This window comes from Phoxinus phoxinus (assembly GCF_949152265.1).
Source record: "Phoxinus phoxinus genome assembly, chromosome: 17".
In the NCBI taxonomy this organism is placed as follows: domain Eukaryota; kingdom Metazoa; phylum Chordata; class Actinopteri; order Cypriniformes; family Leuciscidae; genus Phoxinus; species Phoxinus phoxinus.
In genome coordinates, this window is record NC_136892.1 from 20,596,896 (window position 1) to 20,615,353 (window position 18,458).

General features: G+C 36.6%; 3 protein-coding genes across 7 annotated transcripts; all 3 read left to right on the forward strand.

Annotated features, from left to right (window-relative positions):
- The first annotated feature begins 1,350 nt into the window (after positions 1-1,350).
- rnf180b (ring finger protein 180b) lies at positions 1,351-6,287 on the forward strand. Of its 4 annotated transcripts, none has more exons than XM_079584967.1 (7): positions 1,351-1,597; positions 2,051-2,149; positions 2,322-2,414; positions 2,520-3,155; positions 4,519-4,732; positions 4,816-4,941; positions 5,037-6,022. In XM_079584967.1, the coding sequence occupies exons 1-7, from the start codon at positions 1,580-1,582 to the stop codon at positions 5,228-5,230; spliced, it is 1,380 nt and encodes a 459-aa protein (XP_079441093.1). In that variant the 5' UTR covers positions 1,351-1,579; the 3' UTR covers positions 5,231-6,022. The 4 variants fall into 4 exon arrangements, with proteins under 4 accessions (XP_079441093.1, XP_079441091.1, XP_079441092.1 ...); XM_079584966.1 differs by having other exon boundaries at positions 1,463-1,612; positions 5,037-5,819; XM_079584965.1 differs by having other exon boundaries at positions 4,816-6,287.
- Positions 6,238-10,033, forward strand: rgs7bpb (regulator of G protein signaling 7 binding protein b). The gene is made up of 6 exons (XM_079584969.1): positions 6,238-6,725; positions 7,325-7,491; positions 7,598-7,728; positions 7,937-8,081; positions 8,963-9,033; positions 9,137-10,033. The coding sequence occupies exons 1-6, from the start codon at positions 6,576-6,578 to the stop codon at positions 9,226-9,228; spliced, it is 756 nt and encodes a 251-aa protein (XP_079441095.1). The 5' UTR covers positions 6,238-6,575; the 3' UTR covers positions 9,229-10,033.
- A 1,005-nt stretch (positions 10,034-11,038) lies between these two features.
- On the forward strand, positions 11,039-18,456 carry LOC306984417 (complement component C6-like). 2 transcript variants are annotated; one of them, XM_079585754.1, is made up of 19 exons: positions 11,039-11,296; positions 11,753-11,927; positions 12,053-12,209; positions 13,224-13,368; positions 13,511-13,658; positions 13,809-13,941; positions 14,391-14,501; positions 14,613-14,853; positions 14,977-15,099; positions 15,180-15,346; positions 15,511-15,736; positions 15,999-16,167; positions 16,557-16,674; positions 16,778-16,910; positions 17,023-17,217; positions 17,351-17,438; positions 17,649-17,890; positions 18,003-18,205; positions 18,286-18,456. In XM_079585754.1, exons 2-18 carry the CDS (start codon positions 11,782-11,784, stop codon positions 18,182-18,184), a joined length of 2,724 nt encoding a protein of 907 aa, XP_079441880.1. In that variant the 5' UTR covers positions 11,039-11,296; positions 11,753-11,781; the 3' UTR covers positions 18,185-18,205; positions 18,286-18,456. The 2 variants fall into 2 exon arrangements, with proteins under 2 accessions (XP_079441880.1, XP_079441879.1); XM_079585753.1 differs by lacking the exon at positions 18,286-18,456 and having other exon boundaries at positions 11,098-11,296; positions 18,003-18,244.
- Positions 18,457-18,458: the final 2 nt, after the last annotated feature.

Below are 18,458 nucleotides of genomic sequence, written 5' to 3' on the forward strand. Positions count from 1 at the left end.
TGCATCACAGGAATACATTATATTTAAGGCAAGACACTACAGGCAAAAACAATGTTGTTTTTTCAATTTTGAGATTTTGGGCTTTTCATAAAGTGTTTTTTCAGACCAGTGGACAGAAAACATCCAAAATACACTTTTACAGCACTTTATCTATTTGAATCTGTAGATTTAAATTACAGTAGGCTATATATAAAGGCGAGTTTTTCCTCTTAAATTGAGCCAGAAATCTCCACTTCAGTAACACTTACAGCTACACCAAACTTTACAGTTTTATTCTATAATCTGAAGGTTTTTACAGAGGGGTTTGTTCGTATATCATTTTCCTGATTTTAAATCCCTTTATTCCTAAAAAAATGGCTGTTTTTGGCTGTTGACAGTATTTTCTGAGTGATAAATAGAGGTATCCAAAATTAAACATGAATTTTGAACCTCACTTTATCCAATGTTCAGATTTTTTGTTCTATACATTTATGCAAATTATTTAATTAGATAACCAATAATTTAAACAACATTTCAGAAAACTTGTAATAATTTTTTTTTTTGCAATTATTGTTGTATGGTGATTTATCAGTTTTTAAAAAAAAATAGTTTACAGTATTTTAAAATAGAAAACCATTATTTTAAATTGTAATAACTTCACAATTTTGTTAAAATGTTGTTGTTGTTTTCTTCACAAACAATTCACAAATTAATTGTTGGCATTTGGCCAACAATTACTGTTTTGTTTCTATGTTTTTGATCAAATAAATGCAGGTTTGATGAACATAAGAGACTTTTTTCAAAAACATTAAAAATAGTAATGTTTTCAAACTTTTGACTGGTACTGTAAATGTGGTTTAGGTTGAGAGATCTTGAATGATTGAATAAATAAGCGAATGACTTTATGAATGAGAAATAATTTTATTATATCGTGTATTCAACGTACAGTAACAGGCCCATGTCTCTATCCGAGACGGTTTTGTCCATATATATACTTGATGTCTTAGGGCGGAGTCTCTAACATCATCACCCGGTGGCCATCTTGTCACAGGTAAGCTTTCTGGCGGGCTCTGTGGTACCTGATGTAAGGTGAGTGATCTGTACGAACACAAATACTTATCTTGCTGAAATCTTGACGGATTTACAAACGGTTTGCTTTCTTACAAACGTTATTAACGTCACGTGGCTATAATTATGGATGCTTGAACATGTTGAAATAATATTATAACTATTCTTAAGTATAAAGTGTCATAACTACATCTGACGTTTATAACAAACCAACCCGTTTGAAAATCGGTAGAAATTTTAGCAAGTTATGGTTATTTAAAAAGTACTGCACCATTAAAACACAATGTTACGAGTGAGCGAACTGACTGTGACAAGATGGCCGCCAGATGCGGACGTCGACCTCCATTGGCCAGCAGCGCGGACGAGACATCTAGCCTTTATTATGTATTTCTATGGTTTTGTCCCACTGCGGCTTCCGTAGTGCCTGTAGTACCTTCCTTAGCTGTACTCCGAGCAGTACAGAGCCAGTGTGTTGTTTTTAGCCTTTTAGCCAAACATCTTGAGGAACTCTTCAGAAATTCCGTCGAAGAAAATGGCTACCTCTTTCGTGGTACGTCATGTTTTTGTACGTACGTGAACCAAATGTTTAAATTAGTCAAACAGAAAGTATTTGCATAATAATGACTACAAAACACCGGCCAGTACAGGAACTATCGCTGTTGATTCTTTATTGAGAAAACTAACGTTACACTGTTTACGTTTTTACAAACTGGACGTAAAATTGAGTGGGAGGTTTGATACTAAATGCAGCAAATATTATTTTAGTTGTACTAATTTTGGTGTTGTTTGTGGCAACGAGATTGTATTGGCCTATTTTATGGTCAAGCAAAAGTTTTCTAATATGCAGAAAAAGGCATAATATAAGCCATACAGTGATGACAACCAAGGATATTACATTACAACAATCAACTCTTTATACATGCATTGTGTTGCATGCGGTACTCATCTACCTAAGGATGTGTAGAGGTATAAAATATGGTTTTCTACTGCACATTTCAAACAGAGTGAAGAACAGGATAAAGCAAGGACACTAGAAGATTCAACAAACCTTCGCTGCAGAAAGTGCCGTAGATGTCTAATAGACTCAACCAGTCTCCTCAAAGTGGGTGAATTATGATCTAAAACTATCTATTTTTTTTTTAAAGAAGGTAAATGCTTTATATCTCAATTTGGGAATGGTTAAAGATCTTAATTTATGTAAAAAAATCATTGATTTTCTTTTTAAAGTGACATTTATATATTGTTTATATAAGTGATATATATTGTTGTTACAGGTGGTAACATCAAGAGAGGCTGCAGCCACATGCAATGTTTGGCATTTAAATGTTGAATCTTTGCCAGATTGGATTTTGTCAAGTGTTGGTCAGGTACAGAGTTTACATGTATTTGTTTTTAATTTATGCAATTTGGGCTTTTGTCAATCACCTGGAAAAGGAATAATCTATTCTGATAAAAATTTACCCTTCTCACAGGTCAATTGGACTGTCGGGAAATTAAACTGCCAGTACTGTGGAGCTCGCTTAGGAGGCTTTAATTTTGTCAATTGTTCCAAATGCACCTGTGGACATGAAACAACTGTGCATCTCAGTAAAAGTCGCGTTGATCAGGATCTAAAACCTCTAGTTCTTTTAACAAGACCAGGAAGGACTATAGAACATACTAGGAGGAACAATGAGGTGGATTCTCTCCCTCAGTCAATGAGCTTAGCTCCCTCTCCTTCCTCAACCCTCAACTTCTCCTGTCCTGCATCTCATGTAGTCTCTGCTGAAACTCAACTTGAGGTTGAGTCAAGTGAAGAACCACAAATTCTTGAGAATGTTGAGAGAGGCACAGATGTTCCTTTACCTCCTGAATTGCCACTACAGCTGTATGATTATCGGGAGAGTTTAGAGGAACAGCATGTGGGTTCTGCTTCCCAGAGTAGAACTTCTCTGGACAGAGCTGTTGATCCAGAGGACGTCAGACTGATGGAGGAGCCATCTAGAAACATCTTACCCAATGTAGAGCCAAAGCTTAACAAGAGAGAGAAAAACCGCCTAAAAAGCCTAAGAAGGAAGCAGAGGAAGAAGGAACGCTGGATTCAGAGACAGCAGGAGGCAAAAGATCTGGTGAGATGTTTTAAAGTCATGGCGAGTGCCAAAAGCTGACTTGCTTTGTTCCTATTTGTGATTTGAATAACTATCTAGCAAGGCTGGGCAATATTCAGAGTTTAAGAATGGGCGTTGTTAAATTAATTTGAATCAATATGGCTCCTCCGACAGGTGTTGTATTGAATTTTATGTAATTGCATTCAAAGAAATTCAATATATAGTCATAGAAATATTTAACTGTCCAAAACAAGTTTTGTGACAAAACATAATTCATTTTGAATAATTAATTATGCTTATTTGTTCCCTGATATACATTTCTTCTCAAATGAGTAAGCATGTTTCTCTGAAAACAGACCTAACTATTATTATTTTTTGAAAGAAGGCATTTTTAGAATACAGAACTAAACATAACATTTATAAACCACAATTTTATGGGTAATTAACTGAAAATGTATTATTAAAAATGACAGATGTTATACGTTTTGTTCCATTTTAAAGGCCCATTTACACCAAGAACGATAAATGTAAAATAATGTTCTGTTTATTATAAGCTAATGCTGCAGTTATATCATCTGCTTTTATTAAATTCTCAAGATCTTTAAAGTCAGGTGGATTCCAATCGGAAAAACCTTCTGAAAGTGATTCCAATTATATCGTTATAATTGTAATGTGGACTTCCCTTTTCTCATTCTCATTAAAACTTTATAGTTATATTTGCATTTATGCATTTGTCAGATGTTTATATTCAAAGTGATTAACATTGCATTTAATTTATACATTTTATCAGTTCATGAATTGCATTCCTTGGAAATCAAACCAATGACCTTGGCATTGCTAGCACCATGCTCTACTGTATGAGATTGAGCTACAGTAACATCACATAGTTATGGTTCTTGGTGTGAGCGATCCTTTAATCTACTTTTTTTGTTTTGTTTTTGTAACATTTGAATCACAAGTATGCATCCGGTTTGCTTCCTTTATTCTGAATGGTACACAGCTCTAGTTTGGTTAATGTATGATAAGTGTCAGATAAGCGAGAAATGAATGTGGGCTATTGAACGCCGAGCTGTGTTGTACTGACGAGTTCTGGCAAAATGTCAATAATACATCCGTGGATCAAGACAGGCATAAATCCACATAATAGGCTGCCGCAAGAATCCTGAGGATCGTAATAAGCCATTCACAGCTGCACATGGCTCTTGCAGCAGGTGTCATTTTATTGGAGAATTTTTCTTCTTTTTTTAATAGGTTTGATAACCAGTGGGCCACATCTTTTACACAGAGAATGAATTGAATGTCTGTTTTTTTTATTATAAACATAATTCATCTGTTCTTCAGTGATGTTTTATTTGTGTCTTCTTGTGTTACTTGTACCTATCAGGCTATGAAGTGGGACCTAACAGGCAGCGATGATGAGGAGAGAGAGGGATACACATGTGCCGTGTGTTTAGACGTATATTACAGCCCCTACAAGTGCCATCCTTGCAGCCATGTGTTCTGTGAGCCCTGTTTGAGAACTCTGGCCAAGAATCGGCCAAGCAATACCCCGTGTCCCCTCTGTAGGACACTTATATCCCATGTTCTCTTTCAGGAAGGTGAGTGGAACAGATAAAGTCAATTTTCTCTCTCAGTGCATCTAAACTTTATCTAACCACCTAATACTTTTTGTTTGTTTCAGAGCTTAATCAAACTACAAAGACGTGCTTCCCAAAAGTATATCGCTCAAGACATGAGACCTTTCAGAAGATCAACTATTCGAAATGGCCCCTGCCCAACTGTCCAAAGCGTTTTCGCATCTTTTGGAGTTGGTCATATGTCATTTGCATAAGCATGTCTTCAAGACCCAAGGATTTAAAATTACGAGTTGCCCACTTATTTCCTTTGTCTTTGTTATTTCAGGGTTTCCGAGACACGGAGGCCCTGCCAGTCGCTGGCAGTTTCCCCACAGAGCATTTGGCCTGGATGCGTTGGATCTGGGGGACATGTGGGGTTGGCCATTTGACATTGACTTTGTGATCATCTCTATCTACTCTCTGCACTGGGTGATGGCGTTCATCATCTTCTGTGGCCTCTGCTACTTCCTCCTCATCTAATGAATGGAGGATTAGATCTCACTTTGCTGTTGCTGGACAAATGAATGTTGTTGACGGTGGACATCTCATCAAGTGCCTCATACTTTTATTTCAATGTAGCTACAATTATGATGAAAAATTATTATGGTGTTTTTCTTACTGTATGTTAATTTATGGTTTAGGTCTTACACAGGGTTTGTGCAATTTATAGACATCACATTTAGCTGTTGCCTAATATCATATGCCTACTTGACCTGTAAACAGTATTGTATTGCATTAGAAAACAAGAAAGCAATAATTCAGGGAGGGCATAATGCTTAATCTCTTTGTACAGTTTTATGTTACCTTTATTTCTGTTGGTATTAGTTGGAGCCATTTAGATGCTTTCTTAAGCAAAATCCAGGTTTATTCCACTAAAACATGTTGTACAATATATTTAATGGCTTCTTTTACACAGTAAAAGGTTTAAAGGAGAACATTAGTTGTTGTGTCAATTCAATCTATGGGAATGAGATTATAGTTGAATTTGGCAATGGCCTAGAATGACAGCCCATTCCTGTATCTCAAAGCAAAGTTTGGGAATGTATTTTTTTTGCTCCTCTTAATTCCTAAGGGAGAAAAACATGCTTTCCCATTTTGGGGGGAACCAACTCCTAATATTGTAAAATATATATATAATTTTAAACCATAAACTCGGTCCCAGAATGTTACAGTGTTACAACACTGTAACATTCAACACTACTGTAACTGTAACAGTACAACACTGTAACATTGTTTTTGTGTTACAACACATATACAGAGTGTTTTCTATCCATTAATTCATAATTCCATTAATTTAATTATTATTATTAACATATTAATGTTTTTTTTGCAACGATATGAGAATTTAACGACATGTCTTCTAATAGCTGTCTTGAAAGATTTGTAACCAAATATTAACGTCCCCAGAACGTTCCAGATAGTTTTTTGATGACCATCCGGTCTTTTGATAACAATGAATATAAATAAGCAAAGATTCCGTATGTTTTGAGACGGCGCTTGCAAATAAAATCGCGAATATCTCCTTTCCCCTCATACTAATCAATTGTGTTTGTTCGATGAACTCGTCTATCCAGGATCGAAGCAAACAGCTGTGTGGAGTTAAAGCCGCTCTCGGCCCTCGACAGAGGTGAAGGTGACTCGCCTGTTGGTGCGGAGATGCAGAGGAAGCGTCGCGGACACTCGCTCGGCTTTGTCACATCACTCTAATCATCGACGGCAGAGAAACAACAAGCCTCATTCAAGGATCGACCTCACCCTTGAATCGAGGACAGACTGATTAAAGACATTTTATCAGTGAGGTGGTTTTATTCGTGGATGCGTATGCATGTGTTCTGCACCGAACGGGCGAAAGAACCGCCCCAGATCCGCAACCAACATTTTTCAAATCGGCAAGTCTTCGATGAGGGATCCGGAGCGCCGGGAGAGCACCGAGAGCTCGCGGAGAGCTCAGCGGGCGATGGATGACTGTAGAACGGTGAGCGTAGGGTAGAACAACCGCTGTCACTTCTGCGGGTGCTATTTTTGGATAGCCTTTATTTGTGTCTCATTAACATTATTGTCAATAGCCTATGCAAGTTAACAATTCCGAATAATTGCAGTATGTATAGCATATTTACTAAAAGCCTGTACGGAATGTGGTGTAGTATTGAAACATGAATAATTATTGGGTCTCTGTTTGTGTATTGATTTTAAGATAATTGGTTTTATAATGTTTATCACTCGCCGTTTGTTTTCATATTGCACCATTATTTATTAAGTAGGCTACATTCTCACAACACAATCCCATGTTGCTATGTATGTGGCATCTAGATAATGTAGCTAAACTCGTGTTTACCCTGCTGGAAAATCCAGTTTAAGCTGCTATTGTGCTTTGGAACATGGCTGGATTCTCTACTCAAAAATGATCAACCAGCTACCATGTTCCAAATGCCAGGTTGACATATTAAGATGGTCCAAGATGGTCTACCAACCAAACCAGCTATGTTCCAAAACACAGCCGACTGCTTAATCAGAGTTTTCCAGACATATTCACTTCCTAAAAATAGACTGAGAAGGATTTGTCTACATTTTCAGACCGTTCAGGAGTTCAACACTCTTGTGGCCCTCCATCGTGAGCAGGTCATCTCCATAGGGGAGAATACAATCGACTGTCCTTCTTTAAGGGCACAGATGCACAAGACTCGTATCAAAGGATGCGCCGTAGCTCAGGCGGCCTATCAAAACCTCGTTGCAATCTATGGGTAAGCATTTATGTTAGAACATCCATGTAGTTTTGAAGATGTGGCTGTAGGATGTCATGAAGCTCAGCTGATATGGATTCTGTTTTGCTCTCTATGCTTGTCTTAGGCCAGAGGATGGTGAAATCCAACCAGAAATATGCAGGTTGTTCATCCAGCTTCAGTGCTGCCTGGAGATGTACATTACAGAGATGCTCAAGTCTATGTGTCTGTTGGGTGTTCTGCAGCTCCATAGGAAAGGTGTTGTGTCAATGACAGCCAGCAGAGGACAGCAGATTCTTAACATAAGCAGACATGAGTACATAAAGCTAATATACTGCATGACGAAATACAGTCTGAAGGTGGTGGGGATGGCACAATAAATACATAAAACAGCTTCTTTGACAATGTATCTGTTTTTTTCTATTAGCAAAACAAAGTATAACTATCTTGCACTGTTTTGTTTCAGGAAATGATGTGTGTCCTGAAGCAAACATGGACTGCAGGGTAGACGAAAGCTCTGATGTGCCGATGCTGGAAGATCGTTCATCATCACCTGTAGATTTTCCACAGGAATCTTGGGTCGTGTGCACAGACATTGAGAACATAGAGAGGTATGAAAAACAGAATGAAAGGATTAGGAATGACAGAATTCAATAATTTTTCCTATTCATTTTCTCCATTGGGATTTCAAACTATTTTTCTGTAAGGATTTGTAAGCAATGAAGCAAACCAACCATCTTGGAGATGAATCATCACATGACAAACTTTGGTTTTAAGCAAAAAGTATTTGAAAATCTGAGAAAAAGACAACGGTGCAAGACTGTAAACCTTTGAAGGGAATGAGATATAATCACAATATGTATTCAAATTAGAAAAAGAATAATGACCCAATTTAAAACTACTTATAATGTAAAATCATTTAATTATTAATTAAAGGTGTAATAACAATATTTATTTATTTTACTACATAATCACTTAAAATTTGTAGTCTATATATATATATATATATATATAAATTATATATACATACACACTGTTCAAAGGTGTAGGGTCAGTAAGATTTTTTCATTTATTCATTAAGGACGCATTAAATGGTCAAACATGAGAGTAAAGACATTAATAATGTTACAAAAGAATTCTAATTCAAAATGCTGATCTTTTGAATTTTCTATTCATCAGAGACCCCGAAAAAAAAGGAATCACAGGTTTCACCAAAATATTAAGCAGCATATTGTTTTCAATATTGATAATAATAAGAAATGTTTCTTGTGCTGCACCAAGTCAGCATTTTCAGCTTTGCCATCACAAGAATAAATTGGTGACCCCAATTTTTTAAAATACTAGTGTATATAAAATGTGTGTCAACCAATTTGGGGTATTAATGGGGTAAAATGGGGTTAAAGCCAAAATGAGGTCTTTAAATACTGTACTAAATATCCCTTTGACTGTGATCTCAGATAGTTAATGTCCTGTGTTGTGAAATTTCTTCCAGTGATATGCGAGAAATGAGAAACCTTCTAAGCAAACTCAGGGAGACAATGCCTTTGCCGCTGAAAAATCAAGGTGAGTCTCAAACAGATTTCTTCTTGTACTGTAATGGATTCTTTATACCCTCTAATATCAAATAGCTAGAAATGTATTCATGTATTTATTTTCCTGCGTGTAGATGACAGCAGTCTGCTAAATCTGACTCCTTATCCACTGGTGAGACAGAGGAAGAGGCGATTCTCCGGGCTTTGTTGCCTTGTGTCTGGCTAAACCTTCAATACTCTCAAGTCTAATTTTCTGATCATTGATCAATTAGCGCTTCACTCGTCTCCTTCGTGTCTCTGGAACTGTTTCGCTAATGTAACTTGTCCCTGGACAGTGTCAAAACTACTTAATCACTTGTTGGAGGACAGAATTCCCTTGACTCAATACCCTGCCTGTTGAGTTCTTAAGCTAAATCAATTGTCAATTTTTAGTTACCGAAAGGTTCATTCTTTGTCATGTGTTGTGAAACCATATGATTGTATAAAAAAAGCAAGTGAATGAAGTAAAATAATAACAACTGTTTCTGATTTTCTTTTATCATAGTCAGAGTTTGTTGTCAGTGCAAGGGCACGTTTAGTTATAGGATTGGTGTTTTTCATCTACTTGCTTTTTCTTCTTATATATTAATTTAGCCACTGTGCAATGCTTTTAATTTAGTCTTCCATAAAGGGATAATGTTGTAAAAAATGACATCAGTCATTGTAAGGGCACAAGAGTGCTCTGCACTAAAGCCATTGCAATTTCATTCTAAGCTTGAAACAAATATAACATAGTAAAAATCACAATGTACATAATACATATAATTGTAAATAAAACATTGTATTTATTATAAATGATTTTAATGATTTATTTTTCATTTATCAATTCAAGACATCAGGTTTGTGTGAATGAATATCCCAGTTTTATGAGAGTTTGCATTATGATTTTTGCTCTATATGTCAGGTATAAAGTATGCATAGTTACAGCTCTTATAAGCTATACATAATTTTATAATGATAATAAAGTTTTTGTTAGTAATAAAGTAATTGTTTGTTTCATTTTAGCCTTCAGTAATTCTTCACATCCATTTTTTTGGGGGGCTTTAAAATGATTTTTTTTTTAAAGTCCCCAGTCAATAATTGTATTTCTTAAAACTCGTGTATGATCACGAAAATGACAAATGTTTTTTCCTGTGAAAAAAATGACTTCATGCTTTAAAATAGCTTGAATGTAACTCTACACCTTTGCTTAATTTAGTATATGCAGATCAATGAATATGCCATTTAGCCCCGCCTCCACTCACGCCAGCTCACAGATTCACTCGGCCAAAATACTAAGGTAAACACTGCACAATGGTATCGCGCTATATATTACAACATCGGTCACATAACTTTAATTAATATGATTAGCCTTTTGCTTGAGTTATCAAACTAACAGCTAATAATGTGTTGCTAATTTTACACAAAGCATGTTCCCGTTCACCATCTCAGAGTCAGGCAGCTGCCCTCCAACAATCATCAGAAAGGCAAGAACAACTCAGAAGTGGAGAAAGCCAAGGCATAGTTCATCATAACATCGTAATATACATCATACACCCGCTATATTGCTATATCTAGGCTACTTTTCATATCAACATAACTGGGCAGTTCCGGGTACCCCAAAATACCGGATAACCTGGATTCTCTCGAGACTCCCCTGCTAAACTGTTAAATTATGATGTGCTAAAACCTGGCACGGTAACGTGATTGGTTACAAGGTAGTTTGTGACGTCAGAAACACCAGCGATTTCAAACCACTTTTTGAGACTGTCTTTGGTTCACGCATAGCAATGGTGTTGACGAATTTCCACATTGTGTGTCTTAAAGCATATTAAAAACACCACATAGACTTATAACATTAAAAACTTGATTTTCACCACGGGTCTTTAAGAAATTCTTAGACCTAAATGATAAAGTACAAAAGCAACCTCTATTTTGCCATGGAGAAAGGCAATAACTCTCCTTTAATAACATGTTATCCATGTACTCTCTTTCCACATTCCATGGTCTAAAGCAGAAGCCAAATGTCAAAGTGAAAACTTGCAGCTGCAAGGGTTTACTGGAAGCAAAGGGGGATGGACAAGTTCTGAAGAGTGTTGAGAGAGAACGCTGTAAGAAAATTCAACCAGGTCATAAGAGTAACTTTTCCAGTGCAGCGGATTGTACCGCTGTCTTCCTAATATTGATGTTTACTCATTTTGCGGACAGACACAGAGAATAAAATTATACGTGATAGTGTGCTTACATGCTTTTTGGAGGAGTCTGAAAAAATTTATGTGAGTATTACCCACAAGCTCAGGTAATTTTAGGTCTTGATTTAATTGTTGGATTTATTTTTAATCAGTTTTTAATATCCAAATTTGTCAGATTAGGTTTAGGTTTGGTACCATGATATATTTAATATTACAGTTTTTTTTTTTTTTACATAATGACTTTTCATTGTCTGTTTGCTTATCATAAACCATTATAAACCACTTTTATCACTATTTTTGAGCACTTTTACTCAATATATTAAAAATGGTCCATATGGTATTCCATATTCCAAACCTTCTGATCTGCTTACATAAACTAAAGATAACATTCTTTCAGAATACCTCATTTGAGTTCATTCATTTATGTGCATATATATGTGCACTGTGCAAATAAAAAATCATTATGGAAATAATCAAATCAGTTGTGCATACGTAATGTCATTGGCGGTATAACTTACTAGCCTTCTTCCTTACCTTAAGCTATCAAGTTCCGACAGGCCTTCTTCTCTATGGACCGTACTTCCATTCCCCTTGTCCTACTCTGCAGCCTGGCTTCATTTACCACCATCACAGGATGTTTCTGTGACCACTACCCATGGAGTTCATGGTCCCTTTGCACCAAAACCTGTGACTCTGGAGCCCAATCACGTACAAGGTAACCTAAGTTGATTTTTTTTTTATTTGTATTTTTTCTTGGTTCTTTTGGAAGGTTGAACCTAACATGATATTTCTGATAAACTATATTATGGTAATACGTGGACTGTGCATGTGTTGTTGCAGGGCTGTGCGCAATGATGACCACTGGACTAAAAACAATTGTTTGCAGCTGTGTCAGACACATGAGAATAGAGCGTGTAATGTTGAGGCCTGTCCTATACACTGCCAGCTGACTGAGTTTGGACCCTGGTCAGAGTGCTCACCGTGTGCCAAAAAATCCGTAAGTAAAACACACACAGCTATTAGGATATTTAAGCAAAAGTTAGTTAGGGACCTTGAATATGACTGGTCTAGCAGCGTTTCAAAATATATAATATCAGATGTAATGTGACAGCAGCGCAACAGCAATGGGACTTTTCACTGATTGTCCTGGTTTTTGCCTTCCAGACAGACTATACGTCTATGCATTTTATACACACCAATAAATTGTTCAGAAAATTATTCAAATGATTTCGTTAATCTGTGCCATTATCATTATAGTTGTGGTGTGGCCTTACCTATTTTCATAGTACCGTGTTAGAATGTTTATCAAACTCACAATGAAATCATAATGGACAATTCTTAATTTGAATGGAATATTGGTGGTAATTAATATGCTCTTGAAATCTTCTTCTCTTAAACAAAACTTACTTTTTTTTATTTTTTGGTTTAATTTTTGGTTCCCAGAACATTCGTTTTTGGTTCCCAGAACATTCTTTTTAAGGTTTGTTTTTGGTTAGCCATGGAAAAATTTCTAAACGGAAATAGAACGTTAGTTTTTGGTTTGTAGAACGTTACGTGGCTCTAATGTTATTCTAAGGGTATTCTAACGTTATTCTAACAATCCCATAATGTTCCCCCAACGTTATTATAACATTATTCTAATTCCCAGAACGTTCCCGTCGTTATATTCTTACACTCCCAGAACGTTATTCTAAGGTTATTCTAACGTTCTAACGTGGTGCTGCAGTTTTTTTTTGAGCGAGTCATTGACTCTCTCATTCATTCAATCAATTTGTTAAAAATGTGTTTATTTAAATGTTCGAAATGAAATGACAATATTATCTAAAATGTGTGTTACTGAATATTAACTAAATAAAGCAATTTCACATGCACAAAATGTAGTTTTTCCAAATATCACCATGAATACCTGCAGCCTTATTCTACAGCCGAGAACAACAACATTCTTGCTAGTGATATTGCTCAAATATAGTCTACTGCTGTAGTAATTGTGTGTATATTGTGTGTGGTTTAGTTCAGAATCAGGTCTGTTTTGAGGCCGGCTCAGTTTGGGGGGGAAGAGTGTAGTCCATCGCTTACAGAGGAAAGACTCTGTCATCCCTCCAAGGAATGTAGGATTGAGCCTGTCAACTGTAAAGAGAAGTTCACCTGTGACAGTGGTAAATATCTTCACAACACATCATATTAGATTTAATGATACATGGTCTATTGGTTTTATAATCTAGCAAATATGTTCAGTCTTTAAATGCTTGCTCTAGAAAACAAATGCATGATCACCAACTTGCTTTATTGCCTTCAAAGGAAGATGTATAAATGCTACTCTGCAGTGCAACAACCAGAACGACTGTGGGGACAACTCTGACGAGAGAGACTGTGGGCAAATCAGAAAAGTGTGCGCAAGTGAGCGGATATTTGCTTTCATTCCTGGAGCAGACCTGATTGGTCATGGGTGAGTTACAGATAAAGATCATTTGCTTTCTGAGATTGCAAAACAACTTCATGGACATGGTATGCTTCTAGAGATGTTATTATGTTGTCAGCAAAATAAATCTGAGCTTGAGCTTTTCTTAAAACTGATAAAGGTCATTTTTTAAATTAGATTTGATGCTGCGGCAGAGCAGATGAGAGGCGCTGTTCTGGACAACTCATTCATGGGGGGTGAATGCACTCTAGAAAAAATAAAGAGGAACTACTACCGAATCCCTGCCAACATTGAGAGATATGTAATCAAGGTGGGAAAAATCTAATTTCTGTCTGTTTGTGTTTATAATACTTTACTTGTTAGATGGAATAATTAAAAAAATATATATCCAAATAACATCCAAAGAACATAGGGATGCACAATAAACTGGCATATCTATATATATATATATATATATATATATATATATATATATATATATATATATATATATATATATATATATATATATATATATATATATATATATATATATATATATATATATATATATATATTATTCCATCCATTATTAGGCAAAACAATAATTATTGACTTATCAGTATTGGCCAGAATTTCAACATTGGTGTATACTAAAATATCACATTACTCATAATATGAGCTGCAATTTATTGTTTTATCTTCCAATCACACAAAAACACATGGAATGGATCAATGATTCGATTTTTGACATTTTAATATTATTTGATTTAATTCCAGGTAGAAAATCTTGAAGATTTTCAAGTGAAAGAAGTCAAACCCCAAAAAGTCATCTTGGCCAAAGAATCACATCTTTTTTTTAAAGAGGCAGTGAAAGTATCTCAACAAAAAGTAAGCGATTTCAAACTCTTATTTAATTTTTTCTAACAGTACACAAATGTGTCATTATATCTAAATTGAACACGATGTTCACAAAGATCTCTTTTGGTTATTTTTATGCAGGACTCTGAGTTTTTCAGGGTGCATCAGGTTGTTGCCACATCAACATTCAGAATGAAATCGTCTGACCTCTACTTATCAGACCCTTTCCTTCAGTTTCTAAACAGTCTACCACTGGAATACAACTATGCCCTTTATAGACAGATCTTCCAGCGGTTCGGGACACATTATTTCAGCTCTGGGACATTAGGGGGAAAGTATGATCTCCTTTTCCAATATGATCGAGAAGAACTGAAAACCTACGGTAAGCAGACATCATCTGATTGTAAGAACACTGGCACAACATTAGAGACAACGTTTATTTCTCATTTCTAAAATACATTGCAACTGTGCTCTCTAATCAGCGGTGTCTCCTTACAATTCCCAGGATTGAAAGAAGCAGAAATGAACAGTTGCATAAGTCAGGATTCCACCATCATCGCTATATTCTATAATAGAGTCTCACATAGCTCCACCTGTGGGAAAAATACATTCAAAACCAAATATGAAGGTAATACATACACAAATGTGCTATTAAATGAGGCTTATGTTTCAGATAAACTTAATTTGAAATGCTGTTGTCCATTTCAGGGTCGATTGTAAAAGCATCAGAGAAGTGTTTCACATCTGTGCAAGGAGGTAGAGCTGAATACACAGCAGCGCTGGCCTGGGAGAAGAGGGGTGTATCGCCAGACAGCACTACATACCAGAACTGGATCAAATCTACAATAGACAATCCAGCTGTTATAGATTTTGAGGTTAGGAGGAGAAACAAACATTTATGTCATTTGAAAAGGGTTATGTATTAACCTGTCAAATATTCTGGGGGTATAAAAAAACAACAACTTTTATTCAAAAGAAATGCAAATTAACTGAAAACGGCAACACCAGATTAATGTGTATTTGTCAATATTTCATCTAGCTTTTGCCTTTTGTGAATTTGGCGCGGGGCTTTCCTTGTGCTGTGACAAAGAGACGACATCTTCATAGGGCGCTGATGGAGTACCAGACTGAATTTGACTCCTGTAAATGTGCCCCCTGCCCCAACAATGCCCGGCCAGCTCTTTCTGGAACAGAGTGCATTTGTATTTGCCAGACTGGGACCTATGGACCAAACTGCGAGAAACGAGCTCCAGACTACACCGCAGGTTCTCATGCATTCTTATAAATATTATAATATGTACTAATGGAGAAAAAAATATATGTATATAGACATACAGATATTTCTAAGAATAATATAAATTCACTGAATATAATAATAAATATAAAAAAATATAATATTAATATATAATATAAATTAATTTAAATGATAATTATATATAATATAATTCCTAATTCCTAATAGTATTATTTATATAAAACATAATAATAACAACGTGCCAGTAATACAATTCTGTATACATCCCACAGACGTAGTTGATGGGCGCTGGAGCTGCTGGAGCTCTTGGAGTACTTGTGACTCCACCTTGAAGAAGCATCGTTCGCGTACCTGTAACAACCCTGCACCCCAGCGGGGCGGCACACCCTGCCAAGGCCCTGAGAAGCAGGTGGAGGAGTGTACCATCTCTATTTTCCAGGAGTAAGTGCCCTTTCTTATCTGTAGACCACAGAAGAGGTATCTCTGGGGACAGAATGCGGTCATTGTCATGCATTCACAACATTTTTTTCATACAATTTGGGTATTTATGTGTGCAGATAAAGTACTCATACAAGTTCTCATATTATTGTGCATATGCAAATACATTTGTTCTTACCTTACCTCTCTCTCTATTAATTAATTAATATATGGCTTAACTGTATTTATTGCGTATTATGTAGTTTCAGTTGGTTCAAATTTTTATTGTGAATGTATGAATTTGAATGCTTTTTTAACTTACTGATGAAACAATTTATGCATGAATACATTTTCAATATGCATGGTTAATTAATATGACACGTGAGACGTTCTTGTTTGTCTGTCTTTCACAGGCAAAATGTGTGCATTAATGATGCTGACTTTGTGACTGAAGGGTCCCGTGAGAGCCAGCTGCCCCCTGGAGCTTCTGGCTGTCCAAAACCCCGTCCACCTGCCAACAGCCACCTGAGAGTGAGGGGACACAAGAGCTGAAACTTTTACATCACATCTTCTCCTGTTGCTGTTTATTCCTGCTTCCTTCCACTAACGCCCAACTCTTTCCTTCTAACTCCAGATCAACAAACGTCAATACGATTCTGGGGATCACGAGGAGTTTGTTTGCTTCACTGGTTTTGAGCTGGACGGATACCAGCTCATTCATTGTTTGCAGGATGGCACTTGGGAGAAACCCAAAGGACAGTGCATTAGTAAGCCATAGAAATGCTGATATAATATCAAAACAAAACAATTTATGATCTGATCTGAAAGCTCATTTAGACCCCTACAGTTTTCACTCCATATGTTCTCCTGTCATTCCAGAAAACGTTTGCTTCAAACCCACAGTGCCTGATGGCATGAAGATATACCCAGACAAAATGGAGTATAAAGTAGGAAGTGGCATCATGCTGGCCTGCTCAGAAAGTGGCATGAGTCCTTCAGGGCGTCAGTCTTACTCGTGTGGAAAGAGTCTTGTCTGGGAGCCAAGCATTCCACAGGACATACACTGCAAGATTGGTACTTTTGCTTTTTGCAATAATTCATACGATTCACACATCTTGCCGCTTACTTTGAGTATAAAGTGACATTAATTTATGTTAACAACTTTAGCTCCTTTAATGCAAACATAGTTAAACATATTTTTCCACAGATAAACCCTTTGTACCAGACAGCAGCTGTAAACTTGGAGAGATGCATGATGGGACTAAATGCATCTGCATGTCCAAAGAGAGATGCAGGTATGAACGTGTCCCTATTTTAATTTTGTCATGTGTTTCAATGCTGCATTCCATTGACCCCAGAGGAGGGATGTCAAAGTTGGGAATGACGTCACACCCGAGTTGCCTGCATTCCAGTCCAGGAAATCTTAGATGGACTTAAAAACATATATTTTTTCCATTTTTCCAAATCTTTGACCATTAAGTACCATGTATTTGTGTATCCTGCAGAAATTATAGAGCAGACTTGTGCGTTTTCGACGCAGCCAAGGAGAGTGCCATTATGATGTCCTTCTGTGCTTTTTATGCTGACCGTTGTCATGGAGACAGATTATACTTTATGAATAATGGACCGTGCAAAAATGACGCAGGCAGTCTGGACTGGGCCAAATTCAGGGCCAGTGTATCCGAGCGGAGCTCAGTGCAGGAGCCCTGTGGTTCAGACACCTGTTACGAGTGGGAGACCTGCTCAGGTGCAGATTTTATTACAAACCCTTATATTATATATCCGTTCAGCAGCAAAGCATTTTTGATTTGTATTCAATTGAAATAATTCAACACCTTTTCAACGTTTTTTCTTCTTAGTGTCAACAACATGTGAGTGCAAAATCCCCAGAGATTGTTCAAAGGATGGGAAGCAAATGTACTGCCTGAAAATTGTGAGAACGCAAAGCACACGGAGCATGAGTCTGTGCTTCATGGCTGCCATGAAGTGCAGCAAGATAGAGTTTGAACTTCTGCATGAAGGTCCTTGCGCAAGTTCTTAATTGTTGTGCACCAATCTTGCTGTAGAAAAGTTCCCAGTTGAAATGCTCACAGATTTGCACCCATTATTGATTTGTACAGAAAACGCATTGATGTTTTATAGTCACTCACAGCATGCTATGCAGTAATATGTAGTGCATTAGAGCAATCTGTATATTGATGTGGAACCGCACAATAAAATGTTATCACACATTCAAAAGTTCTTGCATTTAAATGCTCTTTCATCTGAAGTGTATATATTTTTCAAACATTAAAATACTTTCTTCCATCTCAGCA

What these genes read in the sequence shown, in the direction of transcription:
- rnf180b (XM_079584964.1), top strand. Translation starts at nt 1,580, where the DNA reads ATGGCTACCTCTTTCGTGGTACGTCATGTTTTT. An exon ending in ACTCAACCAGTCTCCTCAAA is followed by an intron (nt 2,150 to 2,321) that starts GTGGGTGAATTA and finishes TTGTTGTTACAG; the next exon opens with GTGGTAACATCAAGAGAGGC. An exon ending in TTTTGTCAAGTGTTGGTCAG is followed by an intron (nt 2,415 to 2,519) that starts GTACAGAGTTTA and finishes CCCTTCTCACAG; the next exon opens with GTCAATTGGACTGTCGGGAA.
- rgs7bpb (XM_079584969.1), top strand. Translation starts at nt 6,576, where the DNA reads ATGTGTTCTGCACCGAACGGGCGAAAGAACCGCCCCAGATCCGCAACC. An exon ending in AACCTCGTTGCAATCTATGG is followed by an intron (nt 7,492 to 7,597) that starts GTAAGCATTTAT and finishes TGCTTGTCTTAG; the next exon opens with GCCAGAGGATGGTGAAATCC. An exon ending in TCTGCAGCTCCATAGGAAAG is followed by an intron (nt 7,729 to 7,936) that starts GTGTTGTGTCAA and finishes GTTTTGTTTCAG; the next exon opens with GAAATGATGTGTGTCCTGAA.
- LOC306984417 (XM_079585754.1), top strand. Translation starts at nt 11,782, where the DNA reads ATGGACCGTACTTCCATTCCCCTTGTCCTACTCTGCAGCCTGGCTTCA. An exon ending in GCAGACCTGATTGGTCATGG is followed by an intron (nt 13,659 to 13,808) that starts GTGAGTTACAGA and finishes TTTTTAAATTAG; the next exon opens with ATTTGATGCTGCGGCAGAGC. An exon ending in GGACATACACTGCAAGATTG is followed by an intron (nt 17,218 to 17,350) that starts GTACTTTTGCTT and finishes ATTTTTCCACAG; the next exon opens with ATAAACCCTTTGTACCAGAC.